At 32.8% G+C, this 19,642-nt stretch overlaps 1 protein-coding gene across 1 annotated transcript in view; it reads left to right on the forward strand.

Annotated features, from left to right (window-relative positions):
* The window catches only part of LOC143248542 (dynein axonemal heavy chain 5-like), a 173,131-nt gene that overhangs the window by 39,053 nt on the left and 114,436 nt on the right, over window positions 1-19,642 (forward strand). Inside the window, 7 exon segments of the mRNA XM_076496978.1 lie at window positions 326-504; window positions 3,830-4,036; window positions 5,905-6,101; window positions 12,564-12,681; window positions 15,144-15,258; window positions 15,949-16,200; window positions 17,149-17,381. Of these exon segments, the coding sequence (XP_076353093.1) occupies window positions 326-504; window positions 3,830-4,036; window positions 5,905-6,101; window positions 12,564-12,681; window positions 15,144-15,258; window positions 15,949-16,200; window positions 17,149-17,381 (1,301 nt within the window).

Raw genomic sequence — 19,642 nt, forward strand, 5'->3', positions numbered from 1 at the left:
ATTTTGTATATTATCTACTAGTGGATGATTTTAAGTTTAAGGACTTGTGTTGTTAAAGATGGGGGCTTATTTCCATGGAGTAGACAGAGTGCATGCAATACAGTGTGTAAGCCAAAACCCACACTTAAACTGAAATTTCATAAATTAGAATCTCCTTTGAAGATAAGAATGAATAAATATTTAATATATTAGTTGATAGTGTATTATAGTTTCCTTTAAAGGTTAAACTAAACCCTGTTACAGCTACAGGTATTTACAAGTCATACAACTTATTTGAAAATAAAATTTATCCATACAGATGCTTGTTTTTTATCTTGTGTACTAGGAAAAATAAGCTGGGCTCGTCACCTGTTCAAACGGATTGAGGAACCTATATTAATCCTAAAGGTGAAATATGGAATTCTCAAAACAGCAGAAGGAAAAAAAGTTGTGAAGAAGTACAATCGTCTTGCACAATGCCTTGTAACTTTTGAAATGATGTATCATCAGGCATGGCTTAAACAGGTTAGAATTATTATATTATGAAATGATATGCTTACCTCTCTTCATAAAGTAGCTATATGCACATCCATCTTTGAGATTTTGCACGTCACTATCCCTGAGCTATCACTAACCTAAGACACTTGTTATAATGTAAACTGCACTAGTACATGACTTAATCATTATGTGACAATAAATCTCCATCAGTAGGAGGAAAACATATCCTCTATTTGCAGTAAGTCTCGATAAATACTAGCACTTTAAATCAACTTCGTTCTTATTTTTAGCAGTTGTGTATCTTTAAGTTCAGACTTACAGTATTGTGATATTTGAACTGCATTTTCAAAGCATTAACTTTCTTTGGTGTTCTTATAGTTTATTTTAACATAAATTTAAGAGTACAATATCACTAAAAAAACATATTATCTGGAGAATTGCTACAACAACTGTGAATCCTCAAGAGGCTGTGGCTATTACATCTTCCTGTGGTTCTGGTAATTTTTCTAAAACTATCTCTGCTTTGTCTTTGAACACTGGAAGATTGTTGACTGTGAAATGAGTTACCACCATAATTTATTGTGTTATGGGTTTTTTACCTATTAAAGACAATGCTCTACCTCCAACTCTCTTTGTGGATTTGATTACTCATGTTTGTTCTTTACATTCTCTTTATCTTATTTCTTTTGATTCTCTCTGGCCCTTACTATATGACTCTCATGTTGAAGATTATTTGATTTTTTTGTCCTCCTCCAAGCATGTTGGCTCATTTTGACACGTTCCTGGTTCATTTTCATTCTCGCTTTCAAATGCCTCATTCTGTTTAACTCCAGGATTCATTTGACATGGTTTAAGGCCATTTAACTTCTCTGTTCATGGATTCCCAATCCATGGAGTCCTTTCTGCCCACTTGAGGGACTGATCTTCTGTCTCCAGTAACACTTTATAGTGCTCAATTTTTCTCTCTCCATCTTTTTTCTCACCTATCTCCTTCATATATCTTTACTCTCTTTGTTTCCTATCTAAAGCCCTGCACCATGACCCATGATTTTTCTGTGAATCTGTGGTTGGTCATTTTCAACATTTAGCGAGGGTTTCATCTTCCAGCTTCCTTGGTTCCTCTGTTGTTGGGACCTTCTGGGATATTATGTTCTTCTTTCTGTCATTTGTCTTTGCCATTCTTGCCTCTGTGACTTTTGCCTGGCTCCATTTGTCCACCTTTTAGTCTTTACCTGGTTCTTCTTCCAGTATTTGTTGCTTTTTGCCAGCATATGCTCTTGAATGGCCTTGTTGGTTACATTTTGCCTTTTTCACAATGATTCTGTCTTTCCTTCTCTTTTCACTTTGTTCTAGTCCTTCTAATTCATCACCCCTCTTGTCCAGTTTATTTGCCTGACTGAAATATTGATATAGTTTTACATGCTCTTACCCAGATCCCATTTGAACTCTTGGTCACTTTTTTATAATCTCTTAAAACCTACTTCCTTCTTCTTTTACATGGTTATCAAATATCTAATCTTTATACATTGGATGTCTCCCATACTATGTTTTACAGATCTTCCATCATTTTATATCCTAACTACTTGTTTCTTCCTCAAACTTGAGAGAGAGAGAGATTGTACTTTTACTCCTATATCTCTTCCATCAGTTTTGGCTTTCTATGATTGTACTGAACTTGGTCATCTTTTGTGTGAAGCTCAGGTGGTCAGGTGTCAGTTGGTATAGACATCTCCAATTTGAGTTTCCTCCAGTCATTTATTCTTACCTTGGGGTTTTTCTTTCCAGGGATCTCTCATCCTCTTTGCTAACCAGATGGGTTTCTCAGCTCGTCTGAATTTTCTGTTTTTCCTTGTGTGAAGATCTGAGTGGGCAGCACAATGCAGTGAGAAGTACAGCAGGAATGTCATTGATAGAGTGATGCAAATCACTCTCATTATATAATATTCCAATTTCTTGGTGACTTGTCCAACTGGATTAAGCAAAGTGTTCTCCTCATAAGTGAGGAAGAGACTTAGTCTCTATTTTTGTATATAATGTGAATAAATTGTACAACAGAAAACATACCAAACTGTATTGTCTTATCATTGCCCTAGCTACACTACACCATGTCCAGTTGACTTGTTGTGTGCAAATGTTTGGTGGATAATCTATTTTTCTGCTATTCTCTGCACACAAAAGGTTCATTTTGCCTTCTTTCTCTTATATTTCCATCTGTGTAATGAGTATGCCCTTTATGAAATGTTTGTAGTCTCCCGTTATCCTTCTAGTAAGCCCTTACTGTGTGGCATCACACTTCATGGGCTTTGAATCTTTTTCCTTTAATTGCTTTCAAAAATGTAGCTTATCTAGGTTTTTGCAATTACATCATCCTCTTCCACTACATCAGTATGAAATTCTAGATGCAATGTATAGAGAGGTAAGCATATCATTTCAGAAATTATCATTTTCCTTACCTTAAAATGTATTTCCTTTGGACACCTTTCTGCACACCTTCCACACTTTTTCTCAACTACAAGTGCACATTATTTTTTTTTCCTTGTCTAAGAATTAAGTTAATTTTAAATACAAGTGTTTGTGGGATCTACTGTAAATGGAGGATGTGTTGCTGTGTTACTGATAAAAGGCTATTGTTTCATGATGATTTTATTATGCATTAGTATAGTTCACTTTATAACATATCTTAGATGGGAGATGTATTCACAAGGTGGGTAGTATGGGTATTAGCACTTTAATTAAGATCAAGTTCAGAACAACATTACGACCTTCATAGGTCATCTTTGGGTTAACCTGAAGATAACCTAAGAAGGTCAAAATGCTGTTCTATACTTTATTTTAATTAAAGTGCTAATACCCATATCAGCCATCTTGAGAATACATTGTTACTTCGAGTGTGTTTATCATCATCATGAATTAGGGTGGGAGATAGCTCAAGGCTAATGGTCTTGAAAAACCTCAAATGATGGTGTGAAAGGAATTGCTACTGTGTGAAGAGGAGTATCTGTTGGAAATACATTTTCAGGTAAGGAAAATATTAAAGTTTAGACTTTTGGGACAAAGTTATGCTTCTTACCAATACTATTTGTTCATCTGATTGCTCAAAGTATTAATAATATAGATTTTAAAGGCTTTAACATTTTGTATTTTGATACTTGAATGTTTTAATATCATGTTTATTCCATGTTAAAAGTGTACTAATATTTTCTGTGTCTATTAGTTTATTTGCTTCAGGAAAAATGACATCAAAATTTTCAATTAATTTCTGAATTGTTAAAAGACATAAGTTCTGATAAAAATAGAAAAATATTTTGTTAATCATTTTTGATGCACAGACCTTGGTTTTATGTACACTCAGGCCTCTACTGTTGAGAGCTGTTTGAGACAAAAGGTTTTAGCACGAGATCCAGTCACTCAAAACCTTCTTGTACATTTTGATCTCCAGTTATGGGTCTTATTGCGAGAATGTAATCAACTGTTGAAAATGGGATTAGAATTACCACTGATTGGTCATGTTCTTGTTACAAAGCAATCACAATTCAAGAATAATAGAAGTTTATTGCAGGTAATAATAAATATTCATTTAATCACTTATGATCTGGTTTCATATATAATACATATATTATTATGTCAAATTATGTTTAATTAATTCTCCTATTGTAGTTTTAAGTTTGAAATATTTTGTAATGTTTTATTGTTTTATTCAGTTTTTTATCAACTTTTAACCTTTTCTTAAAAAATCTGTGAAGATAATTGTTTTAAACTATCTGTTTTTTTTTCATATATCAGTTAAACTATATTTAGGTTGGTATTTTTCTTTACACTATACATATGAAGATGTCCACTCTCTTATATAATAAAAGTTTATATAATATAATGAAAGCACAAAGGTATATTGCTAATTTCTAAGAAATTTATGGTGTTTTGTGTCAATGGAAACATAAAGTACAATAAAAGAATAAAATATAAAAGACAAGCATCGAGATGGGATGGTAGTGTCAATTTCAACATCAACTCAGTTTCAAATATTCTCAGGAATACATAGAGAAATTCTGAATGTGTTTAAATAGAAAAGTTGCAGCCAAAATACCTGATTTATCATACTGAACATACAAAAGAACAAATGTGACAGTATTCTATGAACTGATGAAACAAAGATAACTTTTTTTTCCAAATATAGTTTTTGCTTAGAAATGGGTAGATTTTGAAACAAAACAATGAAATGTAGTATTGGGTCTATAATAATTCTGCAGGAACATGGGATTTTATCAAAATTGATGGGACTGTTAAAGAAATAGCAAAATCAAAACATCAAACATTGTTATGCATTGCTCAGTAGATGATAATTTAACTGGCATAACTTTGAATTTCAGCAGAAAAATTACTCCATACATATTGCCTCACACAACAAAAGGCATTTGACAAAGAAGGAAAGAACTGATGATGTAAAACAAATGAAATGGCCAGGCTAAGTCCTAATATTAATCAGATGTAAAGTTTGTAGCACTACATGAAAATTAATGTTGCAAATAAGAACTTAATTAATATATGACAGTTTGTAGAGAATGGTGAACAGAAAATGGTAGGAAGTGCTGATAATTTGTCTTAAAATAATTGGCAGCATCTGTGCTTGTCTTGATGATTGCATGTTTTAATGACCAGTTAAAGCTAGAGGAAAACAAAACACTAAATATTAGTTATTCAATTTATGATCCACAATAAACTGCATTATGTTTAATATTGTAGTATTGAGTGTAAATAGTGTATGAATAAAACGTTTAAATAGAAAAACATTCACAAATTTATCTTTAGTAACTCTTTTAAAGCTTGATTGTTGATAACTTAGACTTCTAAGTGGTACTTTATCTATGTCTGTGTTAATCCATTGTAAATTGACTGCAAGAAGTAGCATTATATCAGTTTTTTTCCTGTTTGGTGTAATGCCATTTTCATATGTTTATATTCAACCATACTTGAGTTTATTTATAAGCTGTGAAATGAAATAGTCATACCTTGAAGATCTGAGTTTCAATCTGAGATATAAATTTGGAAACACAGTTAGATTATCTATAAAATTCATTTAAATTGCATTTCTTATCATATTAAAAGGCCTTAGAAAGAAAATTTACCAAAATGTGTTTGAATCTTTTATTTTTTTCAGCACAGAAATTTGAATTTATTTCACAAAGTGTAGTTAGGGTTCATATTATTGATGTAAAGGCTCAAGCTAAAAAACTGAAGATGAGACTTGAAATTACAAGTAATTGTGTTCTTTATAAACATCTGTGCAATCTATGTTAGTCTGTCAAAACTATATGTATACATCAATATTACAAGAAAAATTTGATTTAAGATAAATATAAAGGAAATTTGAACAAGTAGGGAATTCCAAATTTAGCAAAGAGTATGCATAAATAAAATAACTTTTTTAAGTCTCTAGTAAATGAAGATGCATCTTTGAGGAGCAAAATTCGTCCAGAACTTGAACCACTGATGAAACTTCACTTTCAGAGACTTGATAAAGCATTTTTACCTGCTTTTACAACAATTTCTTGGAGTAGTTTGAATATTCAATCCTTCCTACAACAGACTAGAGTTGTTCTACAGGACTTAAACTTGCTGAATAATAGGTGAAGGAAATATTTAGTAAAATAGTATTTTATACATTTAACATTATTTTGTATGTTTGAAAATTATAATAGTTATTGTTTGCTTTATGTTTTAGTTCAGTTTTTGTTGAATACTGTGTAATTTTTTTGTTCTCTTTTCTTACTTTATCCCATTTGTCTACCATTGTTTAAAAATTCTTAGTCCAATGATTATAAGGTGTAAAAAGTGGCCATATTAAAACAGATATTATTCTGAAAAATTAACTTCATTTTACATTATGAAAAACACCTGAGGTATTTCTAGTAATTGTTTTATATTTTTAGAAATAATGTAATATTATTACTGAAGCAGTTTTTTTTTTATATAAATAAGGCATCAACCTTTTTTTAACATTGAGTTTGATGATTAGTAGCAGTTCTAGGACTTGATAAATTGGAAGGGGGGGGAACACCAAGAGGCACATCCTAGCATCTTCTTTTCTGCATTTGTTGTAGGCATCAAGAAGTATATATATATATATATTTTAAGGACATTTTTTACAGGTTAATAGTTATAAACAGAACTGTTCCTGTTTTGTGGGAATTCCTCAAAACCTCATTGAAATTCATCCTCAATTACAAGTAATAGCAGCAAAATTCATGGATTAACATTTTTGCAATGGAATCATGCACTTTACAGATATTGTATCAGGAATTTTACTCGAGCAACAATACACAGTTTAGCCCTGGGATGTAATATATCTGCCTGTAAGGCTGATAAGATTTTGTTAAAGATCATAGGTATCTTGTTATGAAGAATGACATTATTTTTATTAAGTGTTTTTACATGTGTTATTTACTTTCACTCAAACCTTTAATAAATTAAGTGCAGGGGAATTATCATTTTAAGTGTAAAAAAAGTTTTCTGCATCCTATAGTTTCATATTTCATTTGCCATAACCTCTACAGCATTGTAAATGAATATTGAAAATTTTTTAAGGTAAATGTTTATATTTTATTTTTAATTTTCACTATCATGTTACTAACTTTAACTATTGTTGTCAACATACAATAAAATAAAATGATTGAAATTAGGAAATATAAAAAATTACTTACCTTTTCATTTTTTCTTGAATATCTTTGAAGATTTTTTTTGTTGCATTTGTAATTTCAGGTCATTTCACATATAGTTAATTTTTTAATATTTTATTCTCCTTTCTTGTCCTTTATTATTTGTTATTCATCTCAACACAAGCCCATGGGGTATATTACAGTATCTCTGACAGAGATGTACAACCCTTCAATGAATTGTTGAGCTTCTGCAGCATCATTCAAGCAGTGTGTGGCTGAACATTATCATGAGGCAAGACTGGTCCTCTTCGCTTGACTAATGCTGGCATTTTTCATACAACTTTCTGTGAATTTTTTTCCAATTCTTAAAAGCAAACCCCTGTAGTGATATTCTGGTCCTGGTTGAGCAAACTGTAATGGATAATACCAGCCACAGACCTCCACACAGAGATTATACTCTTCTGTTGGTGCAACTTTGGTTTTAGGAAGTGTTTTGGAGCCTTGTCACAGTTAAGCCATTGTGCAGATTGCCCTCTGTTATTGTAAAGGATTCATTTTTTGATGTAAGTAACAATTCAATCAAGAAATGGGTCATTACTGTTGTGCAAAATCAGCATAGAGCACAGTTCAAAACAGCAGTTTTTTAATTTTTACTGAGTTTGTGTAGAGCACACTTGTCAAGCTTTTTCACATTTTCAATTTGTACGAGATGGTCCAAAATAAGGAAATGCCAACATCCAATCCTTGTGGCATTTTTCAAACAGTTTGGCAAGGGTTTCTTTTCACTAATACTCTCAGTTGGTCATTTTTAGCAGCAGAAGGACATCGTCTGCTCTCCTTATCTTCAAGATACATCTCCTTTACGAAATGTTTGGAGCCAACTCTGCACTGTATGTTTGGAGGTGGTTCCTTCACCCCATTCTTGGTTGATATGGTGAGCTGTTTATGATGTATTATGACTGAGTTTGAATTCATACAAAAAAATTATGTGCAACTTTTTATTCCATTCTTAATTGTGAGAGTCTGAAATATTGGAGATAAAGTTTTAGAAAAGAATAGAAGCACTAATGAATAGAAGAATGGTATGTATATGAAATCATAAAAAGACAGGTTTTTTATTCCTATAAATGACAAAATTTTAGTATAAAAATCCACGATTATTTTTCAAACAACCAATAATTATCCAATTCTGTGGTATAAATCTAAGTGTAAGCACATGAAGAAGCACTGCTGTTCATTAGAGAGTGGGGGATTAAGAATCCTTTGAGGTCTCTTTGTGTAAATAGTACTATTTCCAATACAGTATCTTACCTCCATATACAAAATAGGTTTTTTTCCAACTTGTATATGTGCAAGTTTTCACTTACCACTGCCATTGACACTCCCACCTACCTTCATGTCTTTTTATGTGAGGCAGCTACCTGATAGAATGTAACTGAACACGTGACAACCCTCCCTGAATAGGAGTATGATATAACTCCAAGCATAGCTGAACCTCTTTATGTAGTATAGCCCAAAATTTCTTCTTAGTTGGCACTTGTGGTGTTAATACACAATTTTTTGGAGCTCTCTGCTTTGACTTTTCTCCTTCTATTCTTAGTTGAAATACATTCATATTTCATAATTGTTTGGCTGAATCAGGGATGTTCTGCTTTCGAAAATAGAGTATTGCAATCACCCATTACACTGTCTCTGGTGCTGCATTTCTCCACACTTTCCAATACATTATTTTCTTCCCTTCTTCCAGTGGAGTATGGGAGTCCTTACCACTTCTCAGCTCTACCTGATAGGGTGGTGGAGATAGGAGGCTTCCTCCTGAGTAGGTCCAGCATTGCTAAGTGGTTAAAGCACTTTACTCACAATCTGAGGGTTACATGTTTGAATCCCTGTACTACCAAATATGCTAACCCTTTCACCCATGGGGACATTATTATGTGATTGTCAATTCCACTGTTTGCTGGTAAAAGAGTAGCTCAAGAGTTGGCAATGGGTAGTATTGATTAGCTGCCTTATCTCTAGTCTTTCACTGTTAAATTAGAGATAGCTAGTATAGATAGCCCTCATGTAACTTTGCACGAAATTTAAACCAATTTCTGGGTATGCTCAGTTTCACTTGATTGAGTGTAAGGCAGTGGTGTTCTGTCAGTGTAGATAGTGTATAGTCATGCCTCTGAATGATTTATACCAAAATGCAGTTCACCCTTACAACTGGGCACCCTTCTCCCTACAATTGCTGAAATGTTGGTTCCTGTGAGATGCTGGTGTTGGTTGAAACTGGACCAGCCATAAAATTCCTTACATATGAGTGGCACAAGTATCATCCTACTACTGTAGACTACATGAGTCCTTCCCAGTGCTGGCTGATTCTGGATTGGGATTGCACTGTCACTTTGTTATCTGCCTTTTTACTGTTGTCTGGATATCAGTCCTTGGGGTGTACTGGTGTTGATTGTGTTGGACATACATTCATGATGATGCAGGTCCTTGAAACAGAAGATTATTTTTCCCTTCCAGTTCTGAGATGAATGGTAGAAGACACTCTTCCTACAATGGGCTGGATATTACTGTCACAGTTCTGTTAGTATTGGTTGAGGTTAAACATCCCCTTATAGCCTCTCTACAACAAGTGCCCAACACTTATTATGACACACTATTTTCATGAGCAGAGAGTGTACCTGCTCAGAAGTGGTGTGACCTCCAGTGGGTGTGCCATACATGCTCTTTATTCACATACCCCATGGGCTTCGTTTGGGCATTTTCTAAACGGATATCATCTAACTAATGTTACATTGGCCCTCCCAACAGGACAGTATGAGATTCTAGGTATTCTGTACGAATAGGTGAGATATCATATCAGAAGTTAACATTTCCTATACTTTTGTCCCACTTGATTCTTTCTTCTGGCAACCCCAGTGGTACAGTAGTGTGTCTGTGGACTTACGATGCTATAATCTGTGTTTTGACACCTGTAGTAGGCAGAGCACAGAGAACCCATTGTGTTGCTTTGGGTTTAACTTCAAGCAAGCAAACAGTCTTTCTTCTGAAACATTGGCTTATGCTGGAGGGCCAAAATGGATTCTTTCTGATTATTATGTCTATTAACTGGGGAGGTATTTTCAATCTCCACATCCCAGTCTGTGATATGTTACTATTTGATTTTACATTTGTGTTTTGAGAGACTTGAAAATGGTTATTCATTTTGTATTGGAGTCAGTGTTGTCCAAATAGTAATTCCTTTTCTAACTTATCATAAAGTTATTCATTATGTGCATGTAAATTTATTCACATCAGCAGCAGTTTCATATTTGTTGTTACTAAGTTTGTCACTATGCCGTATGTTTTGCTGCAGTAGCCCAAGTTCTTCTGGATGATCTTTTTCAGACTGGGATGTGGAGATTTCTGAAAACATTCACCAGATATTTTATTTGAGTGACTTTGGAAAACTTTTGCCTTTCTCCATTGACTTCACTAAATTTAATGAAATGGATACTTTTTTTTTTTTTTTCATAGAAAGAAAGCAATTCCTAATTGGAGCAGCTATAGCCTTCTTGCATCTCTTCACTGCCTTTCAAACATTAATGTAGTGGAATATCTGGCATTTGGAGTAAGAACTGTAAATTCTGTTTACTCTTTGTTGCATTTAGTTGGACATTGCAGTCCCATTGTTCTATATTTTGTTTATAAAATATGAGTTGGTGTATCCTGTATATGATTCCTTGTCATTGTTAGATTTTCAGCTACAGTTGTTTCAGAACATGGATTTGCATTTCAACTAGTAAGAGGGCTGTTGTGGAATATATATCCTTATGTTGAAATATGTATTGACTTGGTTCTTCCCACAAATCCAGTTTGTATAAGTAGTGGGTATTGAAAGTGGTTAAAAATTGCATCTGGTGTTGTTGTTGAACTCTAGCAGTAGCTCTTCTGTGAATATTATGTAACTGGAACATCCTCAACAACTAGCATATTTACTGTTATGAGGCTTTTAACAATGCCCAATTCACCTGGCTATTGATATTTCAGATTTTTGTTGCCTTTTTCATGGTTTTTATTCACATTATTGTACAAAGCAACAGATTTGTTTTTCCAAAGGAGCAGCAGGATCTTCCGCATTCCCCTTTTCTTATAATTACTGTAGGACACTACTTCCTTTAGTTTGAATAAATACTTCTCTTCTGTGAAGCATGCTTCCACCTATTTTTTTGATGTTGTTAAATTCAAAAGCTTGCTTACCTGATCATGACAGAGGTCTGCAGTCTGACTTTTTAAATTAAATCTCATTTTTATATTGTAAAGCATTTTATCAACTAGATATTAGTAAGTGTGTGCTAGAATTTGTAGTTTTGAAACATTTTTAGTATTTGATGATGACAGGGCACATTTGGTCTAGCCTTACAAAATAACAATAACACATAGTCCCAAAATATTTTGTGGTCAATATCTTGGTTGGTAATTGTGAGACATTGATATTGTTTGTTTAAAATCAGGCATGAGGAGCATGACAGTGACTGTCAGTTCACTTGCTGTCATTTCATAATTGGGACAGTGAATTGTGTATCATCTTTTCTCAAAATTCATTATCAGTCTTAGAGATTCCTGATTAAGAAAATGACAATAGATATTCTTAGACATGGCTTGTGTTGCAAATATTCTGTCTTTTCTAAAGTACTTGCATTTATAAAGAACATGCTGCACAAACCTCACAAATGATGCATATTCACAGATTACCAAACTGAACCCACAGAAGTCATTGTGAACTTCCAACAAAGATTGTTTCTGGCATTTACAAATGACCAGATTAAATACACTGAACTTATTTTGAAATTTCTAAAAAACCTTATTTCTGCCATTTTCATACAATATTCACACATGGATGTTTGTCATGCTCTAACAGCAGTTCTTGCAGTCAACATGAATGTTTGTGTGATGTTTCAGTCATTGTATTTCTAAAAGATTGCTTTCTACAGTTTTTGAAGCATGTGATCTCTTCATCCATATCTTCACTTAACTTTAAATGTTTTTAGCACCCATCATATCTATTTCACAACCAGTCATTTTGCTAAAATTATCTACTCGTATACTTTTTGAGTTCTCTTACAAGTTATGCTGGGTTGGCCATATCATATGTTCAAAGGATAACTGTGTCTTTTTATTAGTGTATTGCATGTGCTAATTTTTATTTATGCTTTTCTGATTAACAGTAAGTTCTTGGGTTTTAGTGATTCTCTAACCTCTCACTCAACACAATTAAGATCTGTGGAACTACTTATGTATATACACACATATACACACTGTAGGTGTATACATCTATATATTTCTGTTTGAAATATTAATAATTAACTAGCAAGTCAGGTCATTGAATGTATTAAAAATTAATAGTGAATATTTTAAAATGTTGCTTGATATTCTACGTTGCCTTTTTCAAATTAACAGAGCAAATAATCTCATTCAACATTGCATTGATGAACCATTCAAAGAGGTCAGTCAACCAGTATTCTGTGAAATCCCAGATGGTCCAGTAACTTTGAATGATTTTCTTCAGAAAATTCAGGTAGTTACAAAATCAGTATATTTGTGGTTTGAAATACCTTATATTGTTTGCATAATCTTATTTTCTCTTTATATGAAAAATACATAACTCAATAAAAAAAGATGTAAGTGTTAAATTGTTCAATATTCTGTAAGAATATTCAATAGTTTGAACAGAAATTTAATTTGTGATAAGCTATAAATAATATAGCAATGTGTGAAAAATGGTTTATTTAAGCATATAACTTACACAGAAGTGTGGTTTGTAAATATTAATATGCATTACTAGTTATGAATCACATCAAAACTACATATATAAAAAAATGTATAATAAAAGAAATAAAAGTGCAGTATTACTGACTGTAATAAGTCAGAAATAAACACATGATCAACTACATAAAGAAGGAAGGAGAAAACAGTAAAACCTAGTTTTCAATGCAGTGTCTTCTCTGGAGAATTATGCAGTAGAGTTCAAAGAACCATTGTGTTGTGAAGTTGATGAATGAAATCTTTACATATGTACATTTGATGTACTGCAGTCCTTTATCTTTTTTTATAGCTTTAAGAAAATCATTGATGGTCTGAACTGAAAAAAGTAGTGTAATATCACAGCTAATTCATATGAATTGTACTTGTTTGTTGCTACTGTAAATAATGTTATGTTATTGGGATACATATCTGTCATACCGTGAACAAGCCACAGCACAACTTCTGCCATTGATTAGAACCACAGACCATAGAAATTTTGGGGCCCACACCAATATGACAAGTCACAGCAGTCTCAGCAACTAAAACCAGGTGGTTGGGATTGGGCACTATGAAGAAGCTTAATAATGTTGCTTGGACTGATTCCATATCAATACATAGCCTGCCTCTCTAGCACTTTCATCACATTAGTTTGTACTTTACCTGCCAGTCCAATTCTGTCTAAAAGATGTAGACATGACCCGGCTATAAACCTGTGAAACCAGTTTCTACTAGAAATATCCCACACTTTCAACCCTTTGTCTCTATTTCCTATCTCAACTCTTCATACCTTTTATGCTTATATATTCCCATGACACTGTCAGCTCTATCATCAACACTGTCTTATGTTTGGCCATAGATTTGTGACAGCACTCTCTATGAGAAGAGTGAGGTTAGTGCCAAGATCTACACAGACATCTCACTCTCTGCCTCTTCTGAAACATCAAATAATTTCTCTAGTGTTATCCTTATGTTGCCAAACTATGGATGAAGCCAATAAACCTGACTGACTGCTTTGACTTTCCTCACCCTACTGTTGTTCTTTTCATATCTTTCCTTCATTATTCTTTCCAAAACAGCTAGAACTTGATTATGCTACCACTTATACATTTAGAGTGCCATGGGACAACTAAATAATACCTTCTTCAATATAATAACAGAAGGACAGTGGGTCTACCTGTTTTTTTAATCACATCCTAGCTTCTCAGGTTGGCATTTGTTGCTAACAAATCATATATTAAATCAGATGGAAACATTATTCTGATTCCATGATACCTTTTCCTGCTCTTTGTCTACCCATTTCAATCACTCGTTATGCTGAGACTGTCCTCCACTATTATTTGCTCCTCTTTCATCTTTCTTACCTCTTAGCATACTATCTCCTTGCCATCTTGCTCTAAAGACCACTTAGAAGGCCTTTATCTTAATCCTTTCTGATCTTGTTGGATTGCTCCAGCATCTCCTTAAATGTCAACCTAATGGCTGCATTCTCAGGTACATCTAAAACTTTCCATTTCCTACCTGTTATCATCTCTGGATGGTTTCCTTTCATCTCAGCATCATTTGACTCTGCCATCATCATATTTAACCTTACCAACTTTGAATTCCTCCATCAGAGACTTCAATGGGAGAAAAAGCTTAAATTATCTTGCTTACAACTCATTTATGACAAACAACCGAGATACATTAAGCTACATTCTTATTTATTGGCTCACAAGGTTTCATCTTTTCCACTGTTGTTAACCCAATTTTATACATCTATAGTGGTTACATTATTCTTGTTAGTAGTACAAACTAGAAGCCCCATACTCTTTACTTGACTGCTAAAATTCACATTCTTCTATAGCTTTGAAATTTTCTTCCACTTGACACAACATGTTTCATTCTCTATGTATCTCGATTAGTTTCGTATGGATTGCACCTCTTTGTTTCTGCTATAAGTAATGCCATGTTATAGGAATATATTATGGTACAAAAATGACTTTTCCTCTTTTGCTGAATGCAAATAAAATAAATATTACACTTAAGAGGGCAATAATTTTTATTAATTATTAAAATTGAAAATTTCTAACTTATTTGTTATGTAACATTTTTACATAAGATTACTCATTCAGGAAACAATAACAGTTATGCATGTGAATTGTAAGATAATTACATGTGTATGTTTCCTCTTTTGTGATGGTCCTTTGGTAATGTTAATAAAGATAAAATGAAACAAATTATTTTAAATACAAACAGGATCTTTGCACAACTAACACAGCTATCATCCAGAGTAAGAATCTTTCAACTGAAGATGCTGTTAATGAACTCTTACATCTCATGTTAAAAGATCTGATTGTGGACTCTAATGGAGGCAAGAAATAAGTTGTACATCTTACATTGTACTGTTTATTGACAATGTGGTTATTGTATCATTCATTATGTCATAAAATTTATGTATAATAATAGTCAGCATGAATCAAGAAAAGTGTTAAACTTATATGGAATATATTTAAAGAGCAATATGAATCATTATATTTTATGTACATTCTGAATTATGAGTATAATAATGGAATTCACTTTGAACACAAGGAATATGAAACAATATCTTAACAGTTATATATATATATGCCTGAAAATTTTAAATTTGAGTATAATTCATATATATATATAGTAAACCAGTCCTTTTTTCAGGTTTCACTGCAGAATATAATTTTGTGAATTATATGATCACCAGCTGCTCAATAATATTTTTCTCTAAATGTGTTTATGATTAAATTGAAAAGAATGTATATTTTAATACAGTAATAAGCTTTCAGTTTAGAAATAAAAATTTCACATGGACAGTTTCATTAATTTAATGAACATTTTTATAAAATGTTTCCACTGATTACCTTTTTCTTAGGTTTCTGAGAAAGATACAAAGAAGAAGGAAATATAATAACAATGATGAATTTTGAAAACATTTCTAAACATTTTAAACTTTTAACAGACTTGAGGAGTTTAAAATGATTCCTGAATTAATAGATAATTAACAAAAATTATTTCGTCTATTTTTTTAAAGCAATTCAAGTAGTAGACTCAATTAAAACTGATTATTCTGAAATTGGTGAAACAACTGTTAATCGTGAGGAGAATGAATCTACTTCTTTTGCAAGTGAGGAGATAAACCAGCAAGAAACTAAAGAGATAATTGGAAATGCAGCAATTGAACTGCTTACATTTTACAGTCAGAGTTTTATAGATGCTGTTACAAAAGGAGTAAGAAAGAATCTGGAAGTTTTACGGCACAGCATTAGTGGCAATACACAAACAGGTAAGTAAGAAATAAATGTATATGTTAAATGCATATGTGCTTTAGAAAATAGGTCTGTTTTCATAATAATTTCTATATTTAAATATGAAGTTATTTACTTCTACAAAATTGTAAAAGGTGTGTTAAATAAAATTACTTAGAAACAACCAGTATCTGAGTGTAGTTATCTGTAAATTGCTAGTGATTGAGTAAAGTTATATAGAAATGTACCTCTTTATAAATAAAATATCTTATTAAGTATCATTGCATGATTAAATTAGTGGATGACTAAAATTGGATTGTGATCAGTGGATATGCAAAATTACTCGAAGACTGCAGTTTAGTGGACATATGTGTCCAGTGACAATAATTTAATGACCAAATTTATTTGAACACTATTAGCGGATGTATGCCAGATAAGTTAAACATGACCTGTTGATGAATCAACTTATACTAAGACTAACAGTGAATGCAAAATTATCAATAGATTATCATGTATGGATTAAATTGTATCTTGACCTTGGTTGTGTGAAATTGTTTGGAAGTTGTCAAGAATGAGTAAACCTTTCCTCAGGCTACCACTTGATGATAAAATCATGTACATTATATTAATGGACATGTGTAGAATTATGTGTAAAGTCCTTTAGAGACTCCCAGTAGGTTAGTAATATTATTCTAAGATTACACTTTAGTGACCAAAACTACATTGTATTTGAATATAAATTACATTGTATGTATAAAGGTGGCTCAAATTAATTGAAAATTACAAGTAGGTGGGAAAATATAGGTACTGCTTATGAAAGAGTGAATAAATATATTGTAAGATTACTAATATATGACTGTAGAATTATTTTGAAACTTTTGTGAATAATTAGAAGTATTTATGAATACTTAATGGTATTTTAGAGTTAGTTAAATACTTAATTTATTACTTTCCTTATTTTGTAACAACAACACTTGATTTTGCAGGTATTTCAGATTCTCCTTCAGTACTTTTACTAGCTCCACCTGAGAGTAAATCCTCACACACAAAAAAAAATAGTACACGTGCTTTGTTCAAAATCCAAGTTAGTTTGTGTATTCCTCATATTACAATTCATCCAAAACTTGAAGAAATTCAACAAGCAATCAATGAGATTGCAAATATTATAGTATCAACCACCAAAAGAATTGGGCGATGGAGTCCAACTCCACGCACAAAGGTAAATGAATATGTTATTTCAGAAGTGTGACACATATGAAACTTGAGTTAAAACTAAGTTACTGTAAAACTTAATGTTGTTATTGTGCAAGTTCTTACATAACTTAAAGTTTTTGAAACAGTAGAACATGTATTTTATTCTAGTTTTCTTGCCAAACCAAACTGCTCCAATGATAACTGAGCATAAAGTATTAAAGATAACTTTATCTCAGCAAATAATAGTTTCATTGAACCCAACTCATCTTTTGATTATTTAGAATAATTGGACTACAAGATATAAATTACAGTTTATGGAAACATGTTTATTTTATTTATGTAAACAAAAGTAAAACTTTGAAGTCAAGGCTGCCTTAGGAAGGACTTTAAAGTACCACCCTTTCTAACTGCTCCCTCTGCTGACACCATTACCTTTGATTAACATAAATAGCATTAAATGAGTAAAATGTTGTAATTTCTTAATTGGTAGACCTGTATGTTTTTGTCTTGGTTTAATTGTTTGTATTTAGAATTTTACTTTCTTCATATTTTTGGGCTGTAAAGGTGTAAATTAGGCTGCTTTGTTAAAGTTCATCTCAGTAGAAACTTGTTTTAAACTTCACTATTGCACAAAGTTTTCAAGTGAATAAGGATGCTAAGCAAACCTTAGATAATAAATCTTATTTTAAATAAAAGTAATATCATAATTCTTCCCAATCTTACTATTTTAAACAACTGCTTACCTTGCCTACCCAGTAAAGTCAGACCTGAGAGCTGTCATTGCACACTTCTCCTTTGGTAGAGAATTTTTTTCTAATAATAGTGAGCATAATGGTATAATTCATAGTATTTCAATAACATATTTTCAAGATTATAAATTGATTTTTCAAAATTTAGATGGCCTTGTGCTGTGAATAACTTGCAAGTCTCCTCCCATCAAATATGTCACCTTACCATGTTCCTGGCTGCCCATTTCATCATTTATTAGAGGATATAGTTCTTGCTGACATGTGCACCACTTCCTTTACATTCCTTTCATTATCTTCATCATCTAGCTATTTCTTTCTATATAGGTTACTGTCCACCTTCCATCACCATTGTGAGATCCATGATTTCACTATGAGTGGACAGATGCTATTTTTCTGTTTGTTTGTAGGAGCCTTTCTTGCATATATGGATCAGTGTCAGTAGAGAGTGTTTCCTGATGAGATGTGCTCAATTCCATTTGGTAAAGAGTAAGGCAGTGGTGTTCTGCCAGGGTAGATGGTGTATTGATTCTTGTCCTACCGAAAATTCAATGTAATATTTCAAATGCCACCTGGTTATAGACTTGACAATTTCTGTGCCAAGCAGTTCATCCCTCTGGCTGGGCACCCTCCTTCCTCCCATTGCTTAGGTGTCAGATACTTGGAGGTACTGGTGTTGGTTGTTGCTGGACCAGCTACATAAGCCCTGACATGTGAGTAGCTCAGGTACCCTCCTCCTATCATGGATTGAATGATTCCTTCCTAGTGCTGACCATTTCTGGATGAGGCTGAAGTTAGACTACCACATTACTCTTTGCCTTTCTAACAATTTCCAAATGTTGGTTCCTAGGATTGATTGGTTAGGAAAGTTGGTTACTGATGTTTATTGTATTGGACATTCACACGTGATGATGTAGGTTCTTGGAATGGATAATCTTCTTACCCTTCAAGTTTCTTTGTCCAAAGTGAATGGTAGAGGACCCTCTTCCCAGCATGAACCAGATATTCCTGTCATGATTCTCGAACTTAATCCATTCCAGAAGGCTGTTCGAAAACTGAATCAATTCTTCCCATAAGAAATACTGTAAATTAAATTAATCAGTTACAGACCTCCAAAAATTATCCATTATGAAGCATTTTAAGTAAAAATATTGCTTATTTATACCTGAATAATAATGCTTACATGCATAAAATCAACCACAAAAACTATAAACACAATAAAAAACCAATAAATGAAAATATAACTGCACTTTACCTATGGTGAGGAAGGCTGACATAAGTGAAAGGTGGTGAGGAACGTGGAGAGTAGGAGGGTTATTATTGTTTGGAAGGGGAGTCACCTTCCATAAAAACGTGAGGTAACTCTCCTTATGGGGTTATTTCTCTTTTCTGTCTCTTTGCACTGCTACAACCTGCTTGAGACTCACTGGACCTATTTCTCACTAAAAACTTGTCTAATGAGGTTTGTTTCTGTCTGCATTTTAAAATGTTTCTGAAGTAAGACAATGCATTGTCATTGAAAAGGTTTATGCTGCAGTTT

This window comes from Tachypleus tridentatus, chromosome 1, assembly GCF_004210375.1.
Source record: "Tachypleus tridentatus isolate NWPU-2018 chromosome 1, ASM421037v1, whole genome shotgun sequence".
NCBI classification, from domain to species: domain Eukaryota; kingdom Metazoa; phylum Arthropoda; class Merostomata; order Xiphosura; family Limulidae; genus Tachypleus; species Tachypleus tridentatus.